The sequence below is a fragment of the Hevea brasiliensis genome, chromosome 16, assembly GCF_030052815.1.
Source record: "Hevea brasiliensis isolate MT/VB/25A 57/8 chromosome 16, ASM3005281v1, whole genome shotgun sequence".
Taxonomy (NCBI): domain Eukaryota; kingdom Viridiplantae; phylum Streptophyta; class Magnoliopsida; order Malpighiales; family Euphorbiaceae; genus Hevea; species Hevea brasiliensis.
Window position 1 is genome coordinate 62,505,293 of NC_079508.1, and position 24,277 is coordinate 62,529,569.

Below are 24,277 nucleotides of genomic sequence, written 5' to 3' on the forward strand. Positions count from 1 at the left end.
TTAAGTGAATAATTGAGTTCAGTGCATTATTTACCAAACACCATCGATAGAGACAGTTTAATTTAGTACTGAAACACTTCAAATTGTGTTTCTCAGTTAACAAGGACTCAAAGAAAGGAAGGAAACACCGAGTCGGATCGGAGACGATCATCGGAGGTTTGTGCACAACTAGTTTTTAACTGATTTTATTTGAATATTTCATATGATTAAATGACATATTTTCTTATGTATTATGTTTAACAAGCATTGGATTTAATTCAATGATTACTGAAAATTGTTATAGTATGTATGAATTTAGCTTTGTGAAATGGTATTTCCACAAGTATTAAGCATTGTTATGGATTGAATAAATTATGTTTTGGAAAATTGTGATAGAACATGTTTTGAATTGTTATGGTAATTTTCATGGGAAAATGCAAATTTATGATTTGAATTGTGATGAGCATAAAAATTATTGGATATTAGAATTGACTTTGAATCGAATTGTATTTTGATTTATGCTCCTTTGAAAGGATTGTGATATTGTTTTATATCTCACTATAGATGCTTGACTAGGTTATTACCCGTCTCTCTCATTTGTTGAGAAGACAATGGAGTTAGTTGTGTTTTGATTACCATGGTACGTGCACAGGCTTAGATTTTCCTCTGATTTGAGGTTAGATCTAAGTTTATTTTATCGTTATGGCCCTTGCGGAAGATTCATTATTGTGATGGTATGCGTGCGATGATTCGACCTCCCGACCATAGGGAGTTAGAATCGATTCGACCTTCCCGACCATAGGGAGTTAGAATCACATCGAATATGGCCCTTTCGGATTAGTCTTGCATAGTTAGTGAGATAAAGATTGATTTTTGAGATAAAGATTGATTTTTGAGATACATAATGATTTTTGAGATACAAAATGGATTTTGAATGGTAAGGAATTGTGATTTCAATTATGGTTTATGTATAATTGATTTTGTTGGAATTACTTAAATGGTTAGTCATGATTTGATAAATTGAATTTTGTGATCAAAGTCATTTATACAAATGATTTACATTATTGGAAACGAATATTTTGAGTTTTGAAATTTGATGAGTATTCAGATTCCCAATTTATTTACTGTAAATTTTGTCAATGTATATTGTACTATGTTTTAAATTATAGTTGTGCACCACTGAGTTCACCACTCAGCGATAGCTTTGTATGCTGTCGCAGGTAAGAAGAGCATAGAGCAGTAAGTAAATTTCCTTGAAGATATATTCAGATCAGCTCCAGGTATATCATAGGTATACCCATGTACATAGGTTTTGATGTATGCATGTAATAATATGTATATAAATTATTTGAGCAGTTGTATAGAAACTCTTGTAAAATATTTTGGTATGTAATTAAATGTAAATTATTGTAAATGTAAATTTGAGATTTCATTTACTTGAATAGTTTTGTATTATATTTCTTGTATCTCAGTCTTTGAAAAATCACTGCGGATTTGAGTTGGGAAAAATGTTGTGTTGAGAAATATGTTGGAGTTGAGATTTGCAAATACATATTGAAGTGCTTTTCTGAGTTTTCAAGAACTGCTTTTATCCAAAATACAGAGGGCACTCTGCCAAAATTTTCTGAAATTCCAAATAATTCAAATGTGTCAATTCTATCACTTGATTCAAAAGGTTTTAACACTGTAAATAGTGCTCACCACTTGTAAAAGAAGTAAGAAAAGTTTTGAAAATCCCTTGTAGTGTATTTAATGGGTTATCGATGAGCGGAGTTGGTAATTCATTAGGTATACTACGGGATCATGTTATGCCTTACAGAGGGGTAGGGTGTGACATGTTTTAGTGGTATCAGAGCAATGGTTTTAAAGTGAATTTCGAACTGTGAATTTGAAATCTTTTTGTCGGTAACTACAACTGCTCAAATGTTTGATACATATAGTACATTTACATCATAAATATGAACTAATGGAGAGGAATCTCCTTATGTTGGTTGTACAGGAATAGACAATATTGTGAAAAGATATGGAAGAGAAGAATGAGACAATAGAACAGTCTGTGATGGCAGAAGAACAAGTTGAGGCCCCAGCTCCACAAAGTGTCGAAGGTCTGACTGTACCAGTTTTACCGGTACAAATTACTGCACAAATGGCCCAACAAATGGCCACTTTCTTTCAACAACTGGCTAATAATCTGTCAGCCCAAGCCCAAGTACAGACCCAACCCCCACAAGGGCAGTGTGAAATGGAAAAGAGGGAGAAACCTATGGGTCAGAGCTCGAACAGTAATTTGAGAAAGAGAAAAGAATTTGAGGAACCCCGAGCTCAGGGATACGATAGAGGTGGATCATTAAGACAGAGACCACCAAGGTCCAGTCGTCGAACAACTAGAAGTTCCTACCCTTCCCGCCTATGTGAAACTTGTGGAAAATATCATGGTGGGATATGCTATAAGACCTCTGGAGCCTGCTACAATTGTGGAAAACTTGGACACTTTGCTAAAAATTGTACTAAACCACCTCGATCTGCTCTCCAGAGTTCACAGACCGTCAGTCAGAGTCAAGATAGAAATAGAGTTAGTACTCCTCACCACTATAACACAGTGAATCAACCCGAATATGGTAGTGCACGATCGGAGCGTCCATCGTGCGCCAAGGAGAAAGAGCGAAACTTGGATGTAGCTACTGGTAAGTTCTTAAATTTTGAAAGAAACAATTAGTTATTATTTGATCCCAGCACTACTTAATTGTGTGTTAGTGTCAGAACAATATGTCCTGTTGTTATTCCTTTACATGGGAATGAATTTTGATGTATTAGTGACTAGTCTTTTAGGATAATAATTGTAATAACAAGTATGATTGACATTAATTTTGGAAGAATTTTAGCTAAAAGTATTTTTTTAACATACCGTAAATTATAAAGCTAATTGGCGAGCCTACTAATGTAAGGCAAGAGGACCTAAAAGTAAGTTACAGTAATAGAATTGCTCTAGATGAGGGCAAAAATGTTACTATTAGTAATTGTCAAAGGAAATTGTAATCAGAATCGGTTTGGGATATTAGTGGATTCGAGAAAGATAAGATGTTAGAAAACCTAGTCCATGAGGTTATAACGTAGTGACTATATAATGTTCTCGATGTTTGTATTGTAAGCTGCAGATTACAGTACCGACACTGGATTATTGTGTAGAGCTACGTGTTTCCTCGTGGTACAATAAGTAAGAATATTTGTAAGTAATCTATAAATTGATACAGTTGCACCCGAATAGGGTACTATTACTGGAAATAAATATGAAAATTTTAGTCAGAAATTTAAGACTTCAGAACTAGCCTATCAAACGACTACACTTGTAAGGTAGCTAGAGTCAGTAACTTGGTTACAATAATGTGAACTACCTGTACCACAGTAATTGCTATAAGCTTAGAGATATCAGTACAACGTATCATCCTCAGACAGATGGACAATTGAAACAAGTAATTCAGGTAAATTCGGAAACTCATTGAGTTCCTATAAATAATGAAATGAAATGATAAAAATAACCTGTAAAATGTGATAAGCCCTCAAGAATATATCGAGAACTTGTGTCATTGAATCCGAAAGGAGATGGGACAGATACATCCCACTAACAGAATTTGTATACATTAATAAGTGTCAAGCTAGCATACAAGTGGCACCCTATGAAACATTGTAAGGGAACAGATAACTATGGATTTTGTGATGAGACTTCTGAAGACACAGAATAGTCATGATGCAGTATGGGTTATAGTTGTGGACTAACCAAGTCTGCTCACTTTTTGCCGATTCGAATGGACTATAGCCTAGAAAGATTGGCGGATTGTACATATATGAGATTGTAAAACTACATGGAGTGCCAGTATCAATTGTGTCTGACAGAGATCCTAGGTTCACTTCTAGATTCTGGGGTAGTCTTCAGAGAGCCCTAGGAACTAGATTGAACTTCAGCACAGCATTCCACCCACAGACAGATGGCCAGTCTGAGAGGGTTATTCAGATATTGGAGGGTATACTACGGGCTTGTGTGATTGAATTTGAAGGTAGTTGGGATACACACTTGCCTTTGATTGAGTTTGCTTATAACAACAGCTACCAATCAAGCATAGGGATGCCTCCATATGAAGCTTTGTATGGCAGAAAGTGCAGAACTCCTTTATGTTGGGATGAAGTAGAGGAAAGAAAGGTGATTGGGCCAGAAATTGTTCAGCAGACATAGGAAAAGATCAAATTGATCAGAGATAGACTCAAGGCTGCGTCAGACCGTCAGAAGTCTTATGTTGATCTGAAGAGAAGAGATATTGGATATGCAGTGGGTGATAAGGTATTCCTCAAAGTTTCTTCTTGGAAGAGGATTATGAGATTTGGCAAAAAGGAGAAACTGAGTCCTCGTTTCATCGGATCAAATGAGGTTTTGGAAAGAGTGGGTCCTTTGGCATATCGGTTGGCATTACCTCCAGAGTTAGCAAGGATACACAATGTCTTCCATGTGTCCATGTTAAGGAGGTACAGATCAGACCCATCTCATGTACTATCAATTGAAGAGATTGAAGTAAATCCAGACCTCTCATATGAGGAAGAACCCATAAAAATTACGCTTATGAGGTGAAGCGGTGAGGAACAAGCAGATACCCTGGTTAAAGTCTTTGTGGAACCATCATTCGGGCCAGAAGCTACTTGGGAACGTGAAGAGGATATGAGGAGACAAAGCACCCACACTTGTTCGAGAGACGACTGCCAGGTAAAATTTCGAGACGAAATTTATTTAAGGGGGGGAGAATTGTAACACCCCAAAGTTCGGTAGTGCGTTCTGCTGTTCCGGTGACCAGTGCTGTCCGGACAGCTAGGATGCCTAGAACTACAATTTGACACGAGGGAGGAGACATAAAATAATGAAATACAAGAAAAGAAAATACAAGAAAAACAAAGGAAAAATAATAGCAAAGATATGTGATCAAGTTAAGCGAGCCGGGAAACCTAGCGATGGGTGACCGCACTGGGAAGTCACGGCGTGGACCGTTGACTAATACTGATGCGGGAACCCTGGAAAATATTTTTAGGACTTAAATAGACCCCTATTGAATTATAAATATCATTAGAAATATCAAATAAAAATTAAATAATTAGTACAAAGAAAAGTGAGAAATCGAAAAACAGACAAAACCCGGTGTTACCCAAAATCGAGAATGCAACCCGAGCAGGGCATTGTAGTCATTTGACATCCCGAATTGTCTTTTGACCTAAATGTCCATTAAAAATAAATGATAATACACTTGGAAAATGTCATGAAAAATAAGAAATATGGTACATAATACAAATAGTGGGAGTTTGATGACAAAATTGCAAATTTTGAAACTTTGGATTAATTATTCATTAACTAAACTTAGTGCTCCACTAAGTGAGCTAAATGGACATTAAAATATAACATTAGTGGACAGATTTCTCCACTAAGTAAGCTTCATCTTCTTCATTCTTCTTCCAAAGAATTCAACTTTCTTCCAAAACTCCCATGGAAGCTCCATGGCCAACCTCACTTCAACCACCATGCAAGCATGTTCAAGCCCTCATTTCACCATAGTTTCTTCAATAAAGCTTGCACACACACCTTGGGCAACATTTTGGGAAGAAGAAAGAAGAGATTTAGTGGAGTTTTAAGGAAGTCCAACAAGGGGTAAGTGTCCATTTTCTTCCCTTGCTTAATTAAAACTTGTATTGAGGTTGTGGGTAGTATTTTGGGTGAAGAAATTTGAAGAAATGGTTGAGTTATGGGACTGTCCATTTTTGGCAGCCATGGAAGGTGAGTTGCTTGAGTTTTTCCTACATGTAATTAATGGAAATTAGTGTTGAATAAGTCAATTTGAATTGTTAGTAAATTAATCTCCATGTATGTGTTATTGAGCATTTGATTTTAGGGTTTAAAAGGGGAATTTAATACCTTAGCAAACTGCCATTTTTGGGCAGCCTTTAAACTCATGAAATTATGTATGATATCATGAAACTTATTGATGAATTCTGGTGGTGATGATGTAGGGGTAGTTTGTATGATTGAGGGTGGAAGTTATTTGTTATGTTAGGTGATTGAATTGTTGTAATTGAGCTTGAAAAAAATTCTGCACTTGTTGGTGCACATTGAATGCAATTGTAAGCTGCCAAAATGACCTATAATGTGTCATGAATTATGTTTAGGTCATGATACAACCAGAATTGGCTTGAAGGTTGAGTTTGATAAGTGTTAACAATGATCCTTGATGTGTATGCAAGAATTGCAATAAGGCAGTTTGAGTTTTAGGCCTATAACTTTAAGTGTGTGGCTCCAATTGGTATGAGACCAATTGGAGGTGAAACTAGGCACAAAATGTGCCAACTTTCATGAAGAAAGCTTGCCAAAATTCTGCTTGCAAGGTAGCTTGAAAAATGACCAAATCCGGATTAAGTGCAATAAGGCCTGAAAATTGACCATTTGGGCAGCAGTTAGTGTTTAGGCCATAACTCACTCAAAACAGGTCCAATTGACCTGAAATTTTAACCATGAATAGTTAAGACCCATACCTACAAGTCTTATGAAGACACCAAAGCCCAGAAATGACCATAAGCAAGTCAAACAACTTGCACAAGTTCGGGTCCAAAAACTGGCCGAACCAGAATTGACCAATTTGACCTAAAATTGACCTAAAATGGTACCATTTGACCAGCAAGAGTGTAATGACCATAACTTGGTCTACTTAACTCGGATTGACCTGAAATTTTGCACCGCGTGCAATAAGACCTAGATCTACAAGTTTTTAGTTTCGACCGAGACCCGAAAACCGAGGGAACTAGATCATCCGGTTAGGTCAAACCAGTATCCCGGAATCCAGCAATTTGCACTAAAATGCACTAAACAAGGAAATGACTTTGGTAAAACGTACCAAACCTAAAACCCTATCGAATGTGACATATTAACGACACTAAGACCTAATTTACCTAAAACGCAATGAGGGTCGGTATATTAGGTGATTAAGTGAATAATTGAGTTCAGTGCATTATTTACCAAACACCATCGATAGAGAGACGATTTAATTTAGTAATCAAACACTTCAAATTGTGTTTCTCGATTAACAAGGACTCAAAGAAAGGGAAGGAAACACCGAGTCGGATCGTGAGACAGTCATCGAGGTTTGTGCACAACTAGTTTTTAAGCGATTTTATTTGAATATTTCATATGATTAAATGAAATATTTTCTTATGTATTATGTTTAACAAGCATTGGATTTAATTCAATGATTACTGAAAATTGTTATAGTATGTAGGAATTGAGCTTTGTGAAATGGTATTTCCACAAGTATTAAGCATTGTTATGGATTGAATAAATTATGTTTTGGAAAATTGTGATAGAACATGTTTTGAATTGTTATGGTAATTTTCATGGGAAAATGCAAATTTATGATTTGAATTGTGATGAGCATAAAAATTATTGGATATTAGAATTGACTTTGAATCGAATTGTATTGTGATTTATGCTCACTTGAAAGGATTGTGATATTGTTTTATATCTCACTATAGATGCTTGACTAGGTTATTACAGTCTCTCTCATTTGTTGAGAAGACAATGGAGTTAGTTGTGTTTTGATTACCATGGTACGTGCACAGCTTAGATTTTCCTCCGATTTGAGGTTAGATCTAAGTTTATTTTATCGTTATGGCCCTTGCGGAAGATTCATTATTGTGATGGTATCGTGCACGATGATTCGACCTCCCGACCATAGGGAGTTAGAATCGATTCGACTTCCACCATAGGTAGTTAGAATCACATCGAATATGGCCCTTTCGGATTAGTCTTGCATAGTTAGTGAGATAAATATTGATTTTTGAGATAAAGATTGATTTTTGAGATACATAATGATTTTTGAGATACAAAATGGATTTTGAATGGTAAGGAATTGTGATTTCAATTATGGTTTATGTATAATTGATTTTGTTGGAATTACTTAAATGGTTAGTCATGATTTGATAAATTGAATTTTGTGATCAAAGTCATTTATACAAATGATTTACATTATTGGAAACGAATATTTTGAGTTTTGAAATTTGATGAGTATTCAGATTCCCAATTTATTTATCAGAATTTTGTCAATGTATATTGTACTATGTTTTAAATTATAGTTGTGCACCATCGAGTTCACCACTCAATGATAGCTTTGTATCTCGTCGCAGTAAGAAGAGCATAGAGCAGTAAGTAAATTTCCTTGAAGATATATTCAGATCAGCTCCAGGTATATCATAGGTATACCCATGTACATAGGTTTTGATGTATGCATGTAATAATATGTATATAAATTATTTGAGCAGTTGTATAGAAACTCTTGTAAAATATTTTGGTATGTAATTAAATGTAAATTATTGTAAATGTAAATTTTAGATTTCATTTACTTGAATATAGTTGTATTATATTTCTTTTATATCAGTCATTGAAAAATAACTGCGGATTAGAGTTGGGAAAAATATTGTTTTGAGAAAAATGTTGGAGTTGAGATTTGCAAATACATATTGAAGTGCTTTTTACTGAGTTTTCAAGAACTGTTTTATCCAAAATACAGAGGGCACTCTGCCAAAATTTTTACAGAAATTCCAAATAATTCAAATGTGTCAATTCTATCACTTCAGTTCAAAAAGGTTTTAACACCTGTAAATAGTGCTCACCACTGTAAAAGAAGTAAGAAAAGTTTTGAAAATCCCTTGTAGTGTATTTAATGGGTTATCAGTAGACGGAGTTGGTAATTCATTAGGTATACTACGGGATCATGTTATGCCTTACAGAGGGGTAGGGTGTGACACAACCCCACTAATCGAAATCAATGAGGGAGGTGGCTAGCTAGCTATATGAGTACTCATCCGATCTCGACCTCAACTGGCAAGCTAGAGAGGGAGGAATATAGTCGATCTAAACCCCATAAACAAAGGAGAAATATAATGATACTATCATGCTAAGTGTGAATCCGAAACCAATTTAAATCAAGTTATTCAAACATTTCACGCAAAACACAAATCAATTTCCAATTCAAATTTCCATTCATAAAATGACAACACAGCATTTCTCGAAACCCATAATTAGTACAATTAATTCACAATGCATAACTAAATAAGTTTTCAATTAGAAAATGATAAATTAAAGTTTATTGTGCACAAACCTGGAATGAGTCGCCTCTAGGCCTTAACTCACTTTTCCTTATCTTCCTTCTCAGTCTCTTTTTTAACTGAAATACACAATTTATAGTATTTTAATATCAGGTTTCATAATTAATCCAACGATTAATTTCATGCACACTTGAATGTACACCTAAACTTGCTTAAAATGGAATTCTTTGAATTTGGTAATTTAGGGTTACTATTCATTACACTATTCAAGTCAAAATATTGACTTTTTCATTCTTAATAGGTATGTGAATTCCAATTACACCCACATACCACATTTTGAGTGTCAAATTTGTTGGCATTGGTTGCCATTTCAATTTCTAAGCTTCCTAAGAGAAATTGTAAATTTTCAGTTTTGGGTCATTGTATTCTACTATTCTATTGGTCTAGTTACTGTAGGAATTTGGCAAAGTGTCCTTCATCAAAATTGTTTCTTATTGTGTCTAGTTTATTTCCCTTTTTGAATCACTCCATTTGGAGTTTTTTAACCCAAGTTATGCTTATTTTTCTAAGGCTGGCCGGATTAGTAACAACCCAAAAATTCTGGGCAATTTTTGGTTCTGGTAGTTTTGGTGACCCAAATTTGGGTGACAATTCAACTTGGTTATGGGCAGAATTTAAGTTTGTATTCTTCATGAAAGTTGTATTACTATGTCATATCTTTCTAATGGTTCAAAAATCAGGTCATTTAGACCTTCTTAGACCAAGTTATGGCTAAATGAACAAATACTGTTCATTTGGTCATTTTTGTACAGTGGCAGTGTGCCAAATTCAGATTTGACCTAATTGTTCTCTAACTTAAAGTCATTTTCAGAGCAGGGTTTCTGCATAAAAATTGTGGCAATATGTGTCTAATTTCATCTCCAATTAGCCTCACAGTAATTGGAGTAGCAAAATTTTAATTTTGGTCCTCTAAGTGGAACAAGGTCCGGCTGTCCAGAATTAGACCCCTACCAATCCAAATTCAATGTCACCCCTCACCATTCCAACACATTCTAATTGGCCCCAATTGACCAAATTGAGTCTCAATTTGGTCAATTTGTCTCAATTTCAAAAATCTCCAAATTTTCCCCCAATTTCCCTAAGGTTATAAACCCTAATTTTCTACTTAGTTCAATTGATAAAATTAAAGTGCATACAATCCATCTGCACACTCATTCAAGCAGGGTTACACCTTTAATTTCATCAAATTCATCAAATCTAACTTCTCCCTAAAGTGGCCGAAATTCCTTAAGTTTCCCCAATGTTTGATTTTATTTCATTTTCTTCAATTTCTACTTTATTTCAAGTGTATGTATATGAATATAAAGAGAAATTAAGTGCTTTATAACTAACCGCTTTGTTGAATCTTTGAACTCCCCTTTTCTCCAAATTTTCCTTCTATTTCTTACTCCTCTCTTATTTTCAAGATGCAAGGGTAATATTTAAGTAAGAAAATTAGGGAATTTAAGACAATTTTTAAGGTTTGGAAAGCTTGAATTTAAGCTTTAATGGTGGAGAAAATAAAAAGAAAGAGAGATGAAAGAGGGAAGCTACGGCTAGGAAGAAGAAGGGAGAAAAAAAAATGCTTTTTAATTTTGTCTTTATCTCTTATTTTGACTTTTATTTAGTGTATAATTATCCACAATTTCTATTATTAGTAATTATAATTATTGGGTCATGGTGATGTCACTATAGTGATGTCATAAATCTCTTTTATTTTCTTTTCATTTCTTTTCCTTTCTTTTTCCTTACTTCTTCAATTTAAATTTATATTTCGAAATTTTAATTTCTTACATTTTATTGAACAATTAGGTCATGAGTCACCTCTAAGGGTGAATTGACCAATTTGCCCCTCCTCAGTCTGATCCTGTTTACTTATAATTCAATATTTCTTTCGAAAACCTGATCTAATTATTTGACCTACTTCTCAACTCTTTTCTGTGATTTTCTTATTTTCACTAGCTTCGCAATAACTCTTAGGACTGCACTGTCACAATGTCCTGTACGAAATTAAGGTTACAATTGACATCGCAGTCACTTTCCGGTACGGTCACCTATTGCTGTGACCCTCAGCTCATTTAACCTTTTATGCTTTGTTTTTCTTATTTCAATTTTTTCTTTTAGTAATTGCTATTAATTTTTATTCTGGGCTTTTCTAGGCAACTTAAATTGTCTAGACCGACATCAGTCACCGGAACAGTGAAATATATAGAACTATGCATGTAGAGGTGTTACAGACACTCTGCCAAATTTTCTGAAAAATTTGCAAGTTTAAATGAATTAAAATTTTGATTTATGACTTAATTTCAATTAAAACTTTTTAATACCTGTTCAAAATTACCCACCACTTGAAAAAGGAATGGAAATTGGTTTAAAATCCCTTGTAGTATATTTAATGGTTTACCGGTATGCGAAGTTCGGTAATTTATTAGGTATACTACGGGATCATGATATGCCTTACGGAGGGATAAGGTGTGACAAAAATCTTGAGTTTGAGTTTTAATTAGAGTTAATTGTATAAAAATAAATATATTTTTTAATTATTTTCATTTTTTAATATAAAATGAGTGTTTTTTTAAAAAAGAAAATTTAAAGCGATTGGGGTTAAATATTGAAAATTAATCTTAATTATTAATGATTAAAATTATACAAATATGATTTATCATATTCAGTAATAAAGGAATATCAATCCCTAATAAACTATTTGAGTAAGAGTAGTTTACTTAAAGAAGCAGGATGTTTCTTATATTGTTAATTAGAATATTTTGATAACAATATATGTTTTCACTATTTTATTTATTTTATGAAAAATAATTTTTATATATAAAAATTATTTTTATAAAAATTATTTTTATAGATGAAAATATTTTTTTTTATTTTTTGACTGCAATTTTAAATTAATGTTATGTATTTATATCATCATATATAAGTATTTTCATATTTTAACAAAATTGTTAAAATCTGAAAAATAATTTTCTATTTTGAATAAAAAAAGCTATTTTCTTTAAAAAATTGTTTTAATTTTACTTTTTATTAATTAATTTTTTTAATACTTTAAATATTAAAAAAATAAAAAAATATATTTTTCAATAAAATATTTTAATATTTTTTACAAAACAAATGTAACCTAGCTCATAATTGATTGAAAGCTCAATAACCTCAGGAAGTTGCTCAATTTAAATAAAATAAAAAAAAAAATCACTTGCACGGTATTTGATCAGAGATTACTTCTTTATAATAAAAAACAAGCAAATGTGGCTGCGCTTGCAGTCAGGGTCAGTATTCGGTTTGAATTGAATCGAAATAAATTATAAAAATTAAATTATATATTTAAATTTAAATTATTATTTAAATTTTTTTATTAAAATATTTAAATAATAATTTTATTAAAATATTTAATAAATCCAACAATAAATTTAATAACTAACATTGAAAAAAAAAAGTATAAATAAAAGCTAAAAACAATAAAAAGAAATGCATATTTGCATGATGGTTTCATATCTCAAACAAAAATGCTCCTATAATTTAATAACCTGATATTATAAAAAGGTAAATCACAAAAAAAATAGTGATGCAGTAGTGATAATCATGCCAGTACTAAAATTGAAGTCTTTAGAGTTTGAATTATAACAAAATTATTATTTTTGTAACTTGAATTTTGAATATATTTTACATATACTCAAATTGTGACCCGATTTGAAAATTTTGCACTGCGAACCGATTGAGATAAAAAATGAGATATGTGGTGGTAGCGGAGGACACGGGCCGATAGGTCTGGGCCGAAAGCCCACCATTGATCTCCTTGGGGGTGCAAGGGCAACACTCCCACGATATGGACAAGTATAAATATTGTAATATTCTACCCTTTGCGGTAGAGTTGTGAGATAGTCGGGAAACACACTGGGATTAGGGTTTGAGAGTTCTGATTGATTGTATCTTGTTCTTTTCATCGTAGTGGAACTTTTTTTCTTGTCTTGTCCATGGACGTAGACCTTAGATTGAACCACGTTAAATCCTGTGTTATTCTTCTTCTCTTTTCAATACTGGGTGATTGTGCAATTTGTATGTGTGCCTTAGATTTGCGTACTTATTATAACAAAGATATTTATCATTGTTAACTCCTTGAAGAAAAAAAAATTAAGATAACATTTATTAATTTATCAGCTGATGAAGAGTTGACATTTGTATAAAAAAATAAATAATTAAAAAAAATTTAAAAAAAAATCATTTTAGTTTAATTTTTTATATTCGATAAGTGATTTAATATTTTTATGTAAAAAGAGTAATTTTATTTTAAAAAATAAAATAATATTCGATAAGTGATTTAATAAAGTAATTTTAAACTTAAAAGATTTTAAGCAAATTTAAAAATAAAATCTAAAAAATTGGTGCTTAAGAGTGGAATAAAAATACATGTCGAGTCATACAGGAAAAGAGGCATTGGTTAGTATTACAACGGTACACTCCAAATTCTTATTAATTTAAATATAGATATATAAATTACATTTAAATCATTATTTATAATTTTTAGTTTCTAGCTAATTCAAATAATTATTTATTGAAAATTATAAAAATATCAAAATGCAAATAAATAATTGGATTTTAATTATATATGGCCCTTATTCTATTCAATTTTTCTGCTTAAGATTTTGTTTTGGGCTTCTACTGTAACTCACCTATTCAAATGAAGAATTATGACCCAAAACTTTGGCATGGTTTTAAGTCACAAGCCTAAAAATTCTTTACCTTTCATGGTTTCCATTAGCTAGAATTTATAAAATTCTTTACCTCATTTTAAAGATTTTAAAATTTTCAAAATTCTTTTCATCCACGAATTGGACTCGATTAATACGATATTCTTTATACTCAAGTTTGAATATTCAATTTAACTCAACTTAATCATTATTATTAAAAAATTTAAATAAATTTATTTGCTATTATCCAGTTAAATCTTGAAACTTAAATTAACTTTGTTCAACCTTAATTTTTATAATACAAAATCTTTGCAATACAAATTTATCTAAATTCACTATTTGAAATATTTAAATTTGAATTCACCTCATTTAATATCAAAATCTTCGCAGTTTATGTGCTTGCGAGACTGCTATCATCCCAATTGCATTATGATGTTGTCCTAGTTACCTAGCTTTTTTTGGTTGAATGGTTCCAGTCTGCAGCATCTGTGAGGCTATACCAAATGGTTTCCAACTCCTAACATTACTAGTGTTTTATGTTTTTTGTTTATATGTTTTTCTTTATGCTTGCTTTTGTCCCTTGGTGTTGTCCTTATTGGCAGCATAATTTCAGTGGCATTGAGTTTTTTGTTCTTGTCGCAGCATGTGCCTTGTCTCTTTTCTGGATATGATGTTTTTATGGTTTTGTTTTGAAATTCGCCAAACTTTTAATTAAGATTAACAAAATTTAATTGCTTGTAAAAAAAAAAATCCAAAAACTCATTTATAAGTTGATTGAGCATGTAGGACCTTATGAAGTATAAAGAGTTAAATTAAGCACACAAAAAAACACACACACATCAAGCATTTTTTTTAAGGCAAAAGGAGCTGCAATTTTGACGAGGACTTAGTCAATGACAAAATAGGCTAAAAAGTATCTCATTCATGGTATTTGGAGGCTAATAATGAAAAATGAACAGATTTGGATATCAATCCGTGTTGAGCTTCTTTGAACAGCCTTCATGAAACTTGTATGTGATCCACTATTTAAGTGTGAATCTGACCTTATGGGCTTATATGGATCTTAATTAATATATTTTAAGGTGATATATGAAAAATTAGAGCAATTGGGATAAATTAAGAGTCACATGTTAAGCGTGTTTGGGTTCTTTATGATTAGTTATGTGAGACTAGGAGTTATGACTTAATTGGTAGGTTTAATTATATTATTTAAAGCCCAAAATAAATAAAATAAAGGTGCGTGAGTCTCCAAGGTCGTGCAAGTGGTAGATCTGTACAAGTAGAGTTGTTTTTAACTTGTTTTTCTACTTCAATTGGGATTCTTAAGAGAGTTTTAAGTCAGAATGCAACTAACTTTCAAATCAGATCTGGAGTCTTAGTTAGCCTATTTTTTTCTATAAAAAAAGGTCCAAAATATAGATTTAGAAAAATTCAATTCTTTTCTAATTATAGTGGCTAAATTTCCTCTTTGTGTATTCAATCATGTCAACTACTTGATTTAGTTGTTGGTGTGATTTCTTCTTCTTCTTTTGGCTTATAGAGCGCTTCTACTTTCTTTGGAGCGTGTAGCATCATCATCAACATCAAATCCAAATTGTTCAAATCACTTCTAAAAGGGGGCAGTTTTATCTCTTCTTTTGTTAATTTGTTTATGATTAATGTTCATAGTTATGTGTGAGTAATTTTGTAATTCGGTAAGGAGATAGTTGAAGCCATAGAACATGTTACTATGAGACTTTGATTTGAGTTTAATAAAATCCAGATTTATTCTATAATGAGTATCACTTTTCTTTTGGTTTATGTTATGAATGTTGAATGTATGGTCAGTTAGGGTGGCTAACAAATTAATTATGCATGAAAATATATTGCTATGTTAACATAATTTGAGTATGTAATAGCTTAAATAATCTGACTACAAGTAACACATAATGATTTATTTCATTATAAATATGAGTGCCTAGATTAAATGAACTATGCTGAATAAGTTTGTTACCTTAAATTGGGATATCTTTCTAATGATTAATGCTACTATTAAACTTAATTATAAGCTTCTCTAGTCTTAGATTGAGTATAATGGTAAGGGAATAATTATAGAGCACTTCCTGGCTAATCTAATGTATAAGAAAAGATAAGGAAGTTATTAACTTTTATAACCAAGTTACTCAATTGAATAAATTTACATCTTTAGTCAATGATTGATAATATGTTACATAGTGGATACACCTCTCTACCAATCTGGTTATGTTAAGTATTCATAAGTGCCATTAAACTTAGTTTATATTATAGCATTATTAGTTTAGCAAATACAAATCAAAACCCCATTTTATTTCACTTTGCATATTTAGTTTGATAAATTAGGTATTTATTTTGCCTATTTTAAGTTTATTTTGTTTATTTATGCCTCTAAGATCTGTTTTCTTGTTTGCATTCATTCATTCCCTATGGGATCAACCTTTGCTTACCCTATATACAAATAGTTTAGGTAGAGTATTTTTAATTGGTGCATTCGGCAAGAGACATTTAGTTTATATTTAGTTTATATACAAATTTTGGCACCGTTGCCAGAGAGTGATTGTTATTTGTTTTAAATTTGAATTCAAATCTGTTTATATTTAGTTTTTGTGTTTATTCTTAGGTTGCATGTTTGAAGAAGAACTTGATAGAAGGTTTAAAAGTATTAGGGAATTCGTCAAGCATCAAGCCGAATTATCCACTCCAATCAGAGCTGAAACTTTTATTAGAAACGAACTACAAGTGATTCCTTCTCTTCTTTTTGAACAAAAACCTTTAGATTCATCAAGTGATTCAAAATTATAAATTATGGTTGCTAATGCTAATGAAAATCACACCATCAGGGATTTGGCAATGTCACGACCCAACCTATGGGCCGGACCGGCACTAGGACCTGGGCCAGCCTAAAGCCCCCGAGGCCCGTAGTAAGCCTAACTGTTCATTAACCCAACTCTAAGGCCCATTTGGGCCCAATATCAAGAAAACAAACGGACAAAGTCCGGCCATAAAATGGACTTCCCAATGGGGAGTTTTCGACTCACCCGACCTGTAAACATAATAAATACTCAATTGGGGAGCTCAGCTCACCCTCCACATACTCATATCCTCATAAAAATAAATGGGAGCTCAGCTCCCTTATCCAATCCATCAAACATGCATATCATTATACGTTTACAGGTCCAACATGATAATAATATTACAGACCATAATCAAATAAATACTTCTAACACATACGGAAATTCTAGGAGTAAATAAAATTACACAAATATTGATAAACAACCTGCGAAGGAGAAAAGCAGGTTAACCAAAATAAAATCCTCCTGTAGCCTGAAAAAAAATATTGAACAGGAGTGAGCGTTCGACTCAGAGAGTAAAATATCAATTTTAACCATAATCTCTATAACTATCTAAAACTAATGCAACCTGTGGAATGAAATGTAACATCAGCAATAAATTCACATCATAGCATCAAAAAGGTAATTTGGAGCACTCACACACCCTATAATATCCATCATAGCATATGGGAGCTGATCCCCTATACAGCTCTCTTAAATCCAACCTGGTGCCAGCGAAGAACTCAGCTCGGACTTCCACTTAATAACCAAATCGAGGGTCCCAGCGAAGAACTCAAGCCGTGACTACCCCTCGAAGGATCGGGTCCCAGCGAAGAACTCAAGCCGTGACTACCCATCCTATCCATAGTCCACACCACATCACACGCACGCCAACGCACGCACACTGCTCCAAATTACCGCAACAACATTCATGGCATTTTAACAGTTATCAATGCAACATAAATCGTGCCTAGAGTTTAACTACATAATTATATGCATATAAGTGATGCATGGCCATGCTGAACATATAATAATATCGAAATTACAATTAAAATTAATATTTTACTCACAGACTTGACGACAATCACTGTGGCGGCTGGGCGGAGGAAGAAGGCTGTCCCGGCTCACCTGACAATTTCATTACAATCATTTAATAAATTTGACTCAATACAAACAAAGAAAAAGACCAATACGTCCTAAGTCGTGCCGAAAATCCGGCAGAGTCTCCCCTATACCTAGGACTTACCCAACCTGCAAAAGGGCTCAAAACACACTTCTATATCCACAATCCATATATCCACAACTCAATCACATCACACAGCCCCTCCTGGGCCCACCAATTCAATCATCCATCACAACATGTAAAATTTCAATTTAGTCCCTATAATTGACCATTTTTGCAAAAACTGCCCAAATAAGCTCTAAAAATTCTAAAACTTTGCCTCGCGGTCCTTAGCAATATTATTAAGCTATTGCAAAAAGAATCATAATTTTCTAAGCTACCACGAATATTTTATGGATTTTTAATCCTATTTAAGCACTAGAAAATTACGAAAAAGCAAGGTTCGGATTTACCTTTGCCGATTCCGACTTCGGGAACGCGCTCGGGATCCCTGACAATGGTGGGGTAGCCAAAACCTCGATCCAATTCGGAGACTTTTCCTAGGTAGTGCATGTTCGGCCGGAAATTCACAGATCCGGACAACTGTCGAATTTCCGCGAATTAAGGATACCTACACGAAGCCCAATAATAATATATAAAAAATCAGGGGTGTTACATTCTTCCCCCCTTACAGAAAATTCGTCCTCGAATTTTACACAAGGCAGAATAAAGTACATGATTACACATTGAACAGATAAGGGTACTTACTATGCATGTCTCGTTCTGACTCCCAGGTGCACTCTTCCACTGACTGGCTCCTCCACAAAACCTTAACCATAGGGATCTGTTTTGATCTTAGCTGTCTCACTTGGTAGTCCACTATGGCTACAGGTTGCTCCTCAAATGTCAAGTTCTCCTTTAGTTCTATTACATCCGACTGTAGTACATGAGAAGGATCGGGAATGTATTTCCTGAGCATGGAGATGTGAAACACGGGATGAACGTGAGAAAAGTTGGGTGGTAGCTCCAACCGTGAGCAATCTGCTCCAACTCTATCAGTAACCTCAAAAGGTCCAATATACCGAGGTGCCAACTTGCCCTTCTTTCCAAATCTCATGACTCCCTTCATTGGAGAAATCTTCAGGAATACATAGTCGCCCACTGCAAACTCCACATCCCTCCGTCTGGGGTCTGCATAACTATTCTCGCCTCTGAAAATTTGTTTACTCGTTCCTGATTAAAGGAATTATTTCTGAAGTGTACTGCACTAGGTCTACATCATGCACCTTCGCTTCCCCCATTTCCGTCCAACACAGAGGAGACCTACACTTCCTTCCATATAGTGCTTCATAGGGTGCCATCCCTATGCTGGAATGGTAACTGTTGTTGTAGGCAAATTCCACCAAAGCTAGCTGCTCATCCCATTGACCTCCAAAATCCAAAACACTCATGCGAAGCATGTCTTCCAGTGTTTGGATTGTCCTTTCGGACTGTCCGTCTGTCTGAGGGTGGAAAGCCGTACTGAAGTTCAACTGTGTGCCAAGTGCCTCCTGTAACTTCCTCCAAAACCGAGAAGTGAACTGGGGCCCTCTGTCAGATATTATGGAAGCAGGAACTCCATGCAATCTGACTATTTCTCGAATGTAGAGTCGGGCATACTGTGCAACAGAATATGTGATCTTCACTGGCAAGAAGTGAGCTGATTTAATTAAGCGGTCTATAATTACCCATATCGAATCATATCCTCGCGTGGTACGAGGCAACCCAGTCACAAAATCCATAGTAATCATTTTCCACTTCCATTCTGGGATAGGGAGCTCTTGCAGCTTCCCTGACGGTCTCTGGTGTTCAAACTTCACCTTCTGACAAGTCAAGCACTTGGACACAAAGTCTGCTATGTCTCTCTTCATGCCATTCCACCAGTAGCTATCTTTCACATCATGGTACATTTTGGTGGAACCTGGGTGGACATTATACAGTGTATAGTGTGCCTCTCGCATGATTTCATTCCTGAGGTTGTCCACATTGGGCACACATCCTAGAACCTTGCACTAGGGCGCCATCATTGGCAAATTCAAACTCACTACCTTCACCTTGCTGTACTCTTTCTATGATCTTCATTAATTGTTGGTCTCTGTGTTGGGAAACTCTAACTCTATCTCGCAAGTCTGGCCTCACTGAAAAATGAGCCAACAAGACCCCCTCATCTGAAAGATCTAGGATTAAACCTTGATCCATCAACTCATGTACTTTCTGAATCAACGGTCTCTTCTCTGCTGAAATGTGCGCCAAACTGCCAGAAGATTTTCTGCTTAAAGCATCTGCTACTACATTGGTCTTCCCAAGGTGGTACTGGATGGTGCAATCATAGTCTTCCAGAAGCTCCATCCATCTCCTCTGTCTCAAGTTTAAATCCCTCTGTTGGAAGATGTACTTCAAACTCTTATAGTCGGTGTATATCTCGCACACTTCACCATACAGGTAGTGTCTCCAGATTTTTAGTGCAAAGACTACAGTTGCCATTTCCAAATCATGGGTGGGATAGTTCTGCTCATGCCTCTTCAGCTGCCTTGAAGCATAAGCCACTACTTTTCCATTCCGCATCAAAACACACCCTAGGCCAACTCTGAAGGCGTCACAGTACACGGTGTATCCTTCACCGCTCATAGGTAGTGTTAACACAGGGGCAGTGGTTAGACACTCCTTATCCTCATCATTATAACTGACTCTATCGAGCTCTCTTCCTGTCCTTTGCATCTTATCCACTTCCCTTTTCCTATTTTTGGTATTATTGGTATCTTTTCAACCTGCTGTACTTATTCCTTAATTTTAGTCCTATCTCATCCTTACACCTTTTCCTTCAAAGATGTCTATCCCATCATCAACTTTAACTTTCTTTTTATTTCTTGGTCTTATCTTGATTACTAGTTTCATTACTTCGGGAATTCTAACCTTACGATTTTCTCCTACCAGCACATTCTTCACCTTTTGTAACACTTATAATTAACCATAGAAAATTCGTTTTTGTAACCCCTTTCCCAACTTAACTATCAGAACATTATCATTCCCTACCAGCTTTAGTAGGAAATTGCTCATCCTGGATGGATCGGAGCTCGTAAACTATAAGTTCCATCTGAACTAACACGGCTGTGGGAAATGTGTGTCATGCCTTAATTCTAAATAAGATACTTCACGTGTTTATTCTCCTTAATATAATCACATATACTGCCCACAACTTTCCAAACTTCAATCTCAAATTACCCATTAGCAATAATTTCATCTATTGAAACTCATCCACAATTAGTATTTCCTCCAGCTCATAGTTTAAAACAGTTGCAAGCCTTAGTAGCTAACTCAATTTAACTCCTGTCATTACTCTGTTCGTCCTTTCATACTTAATACTAGGTATGCACTTACTGTCATTCTCATATCAGGAAATTATGTATGAATTTGTGCCTACCAAACTCTCAATAACTAGGTCTCCTTGACTCAGTTTCTGTTCCTTATATAACCTTCTAGAACCAAAAGCACAAGCTAAACTTGAAAAGAAAAAAAATATCCTCTTATATTCAACTACACCCGATTGTCCATATAATAATGTTTAACCTATATTTCTTGGTCTTTCTCTTCAAATTTCATCATCTCTTAGCACAATTGTGCTCTACCTATAAGATATCATCTGCATGAACCCTTTACCGTACCATTGTCCTTCCTGCCATAATATTTTTTTAATTTATTAACTTTACTTATACTCGACCTATGATTCATATCTATCATCGTTTATATTGTGCCCTTAACTTTTGTTGATTCTTGAAAGATTTCTCTCACTAATAAATTCTTCCAACACTAATTCCACCCTTATCTAGGGTCATTAATTTGATCCTTGAACTTTCTAGTGATTTATAACCATCCAGACTTGTCACTTTTCGTTCTACCCCTACTATTGTCCTGTCGTTATTGCTTCACTACAAAGTGATTCTGTTGATCACACTAAAAATATTTGCCTGACATTCATAACGAACCTCTAACTACCTTCTCACTATCTCAAAAGTCTAACCTAAGCATATGTATCATTATCTATCATTCTTTTCCTATCATCATACCTATTTGATCCCTTAGATTGACCTTTATTCAACTGACTACTTACTAACTTCGTTTTCTCTACCTAATTAGGTAGTCCGCAATACCATCACACACCTTCTAGCATTTACTCATTATTATTGTATTCCATACCTCCATCACTATTCTTGCTAATATGGTCCCATTTTGGGTTCTCCATCCTTGTCTTCACCTTGCCAAAAATAACACTTAGCCTACCCTATATCTTAATTTTGATCCTTTTTTTTTTTCTTTTTTTTTTTTTTTTTTTGCGCTCTTTAGGTTGTCCTTTCATTTATTTCCTTTGTCTTACCCAAAATAGAACTTGACTATTCTATCCCTGGTTCCATTCCTCTTCCTAACATGACAAATTGATTTTGCTGACTATATCTTTCAGAGTCTCTACCGCGTTATCACATATCTGTGCTACTCAGATTTGGTCCTTTGACCACTCTAGCTAGTACTTCCACTGGCATTTAGATTATATTGTATCTGCAATCACTTGTCCAAACTTTCATTCTGCACTTTCTCTATCCATTGGCCTTCTATAATTTATCTTCGCTAATTTATTTCTCTTAACACTGTTATAATTAGATTATACTATTGTTTTGAATAATATGAAGTTAGAAAGGAACTCAGGAAATCGCATTCATACTTTTATCGTATGATTTCTATTCTTATCCTTTAGCTTACATAATACCCTTACTACCTCGAGAACTGATTCTGCAGTAATTTTATTTATTTGTTGTTATCATTATTATCCATGTTTACTCAATTAGCCAAAACTTAAGGTTCCGGGCACCCAAACCCATCATCCAATTCAAAGGATTTACATCCATCGTGATCTGATTATATATGATTCCTATAATAGAACTTGCATCCTCCGCAGGATACCTGAGCCAACTTCTCTCTACCACACTCTACAGTCCCATCTGGGGCACTATTTTGTTGGTCACCATTATTAGTAATAACTTTCGATCCCTTCTGAAAAGATAGGACTATACCCTAACTTGCTGCAACAAAGGTACTACATTTACCACGTTGCCCAAACCATGTCAAATTAATGACTCTCCTATCATATTATAGCTCTGTGAATCATCAATTCATAGTTTCGACCTTCCCTAGGTAGTAGGGTTGTACTTTATTCCATACTGATACACACAAGGTATTATATTCTCACTAAGTTCTAAGCAAAACGTCTATCGTTCTGCAAAAGCCATCCAAAATTCCATACCAAAGACTAGACGGTCTCACTTTATAGGTGTCACCTTTACTTGCAACCAGTTCGAAACCTCTAGTCTGATGGCAGCTCTGTAACTCTAGCTCATGCTAGGGTAACTGAGTCACTGACTCTAGTTATCACCCAACTGTGACCTTTCAATATTCTAACTCTAGACTCTTAACCAGGAGTTCCCAACTCCTCTGCAGATATAGAACTCTGTTCTGTTATTACTGTACCAAAACAGAGACTGCCTGCAACATCCTCATCATAAGCACTATAGGGAAGTACGCAGCTCTACACAATAATCTCATATCGGTACTGTAATCTGCAGCTTACAAAACAGACATCGAGAACATTGTATAGTTACTACGATACGTCCTGGAAGACTAGGTCTCTTAATCTCTTATCTCTCTTGAATCTTCTATTATCATAAACTTATTCTGACTGGGTCATCCACTGATGACTGCCTGCAGTGGTATCCTCATCCTTATCTAGGGCGACTATACTTTCAAGACTCACCTTTATGTACTCATGCCTTGCACGAAATGGGCACACCATTTAAACCCATACAGACAAAAACATAGCATTTCTTGGAGTACGTATCCTCATGATGGACCTCACATGTCTACTAACTCTATTTCACATTTCTACGTACTCCACAAAAATCAAGACACTAAATGAGGCACTTTTATATTTCCCGAGGTATAACGCAGAATCTAGAAACAAAGATACAGAAAAGACAAAACAGAATCCTATACTCCGCATGTGACTCCTAGTAGACTCTTCCCAACACTTAGATAATTTTTCCCTATGAATCTGGAGCCTAAGCTCTGATACCACATTTGTCACGACCCAACCTATGGGCCGGACCGGCACTAAGACCTGGGCCAGCCTAAAGCCCCCGAGGCCCGTAGTAAGCCTAACTGTTCATTAACCCAACTCTAAGGCCCATTTGGGCCCAATATCAAGAAAACAAACGGACAGAGTCCGGCCATAAAATGGACTTCCCAACGGGGAGTTTTCGACTCACCCGACCTGTAAACATAATAAATACTCAATTGGGGAGCTCAGCTCACCCTCCACATACTCATATCCTCATAAAAATAAATGGGAGCTCAGCTCCCTCATCCAATCCATCAAATATGCATATCATTATACGTTTACAGGTCCAACA

General features: G+C 34.6%; 1 protein-coding gene across 1 annotated transcript; it reads left to right on the forward strand.

Moving 5' to 3' along the window:
- The first annotated feature begins 768 nt into the window (after positions 1-768).
- On the forward strand, positions 769-16,652 carry LOC110671706 (uncharacterized). Its single transcript, XM_058138459.1, has 3 exons — positions 769-1,259; positions 1,979-2,597; positions 16,471-16,652. Exons 2-3 carry the CDS (start codon positions 2,003-2,005, stop codon positions 16,650-16,652), a joined length of 777 nt encoding a protein of 258 aa, XP_057994442.1. The 5' UTR covers positions 769-1,259; positions 1,979-2,002.
- Positions 16,653-24,277: the final 7,625 nt, after the last annotated feature.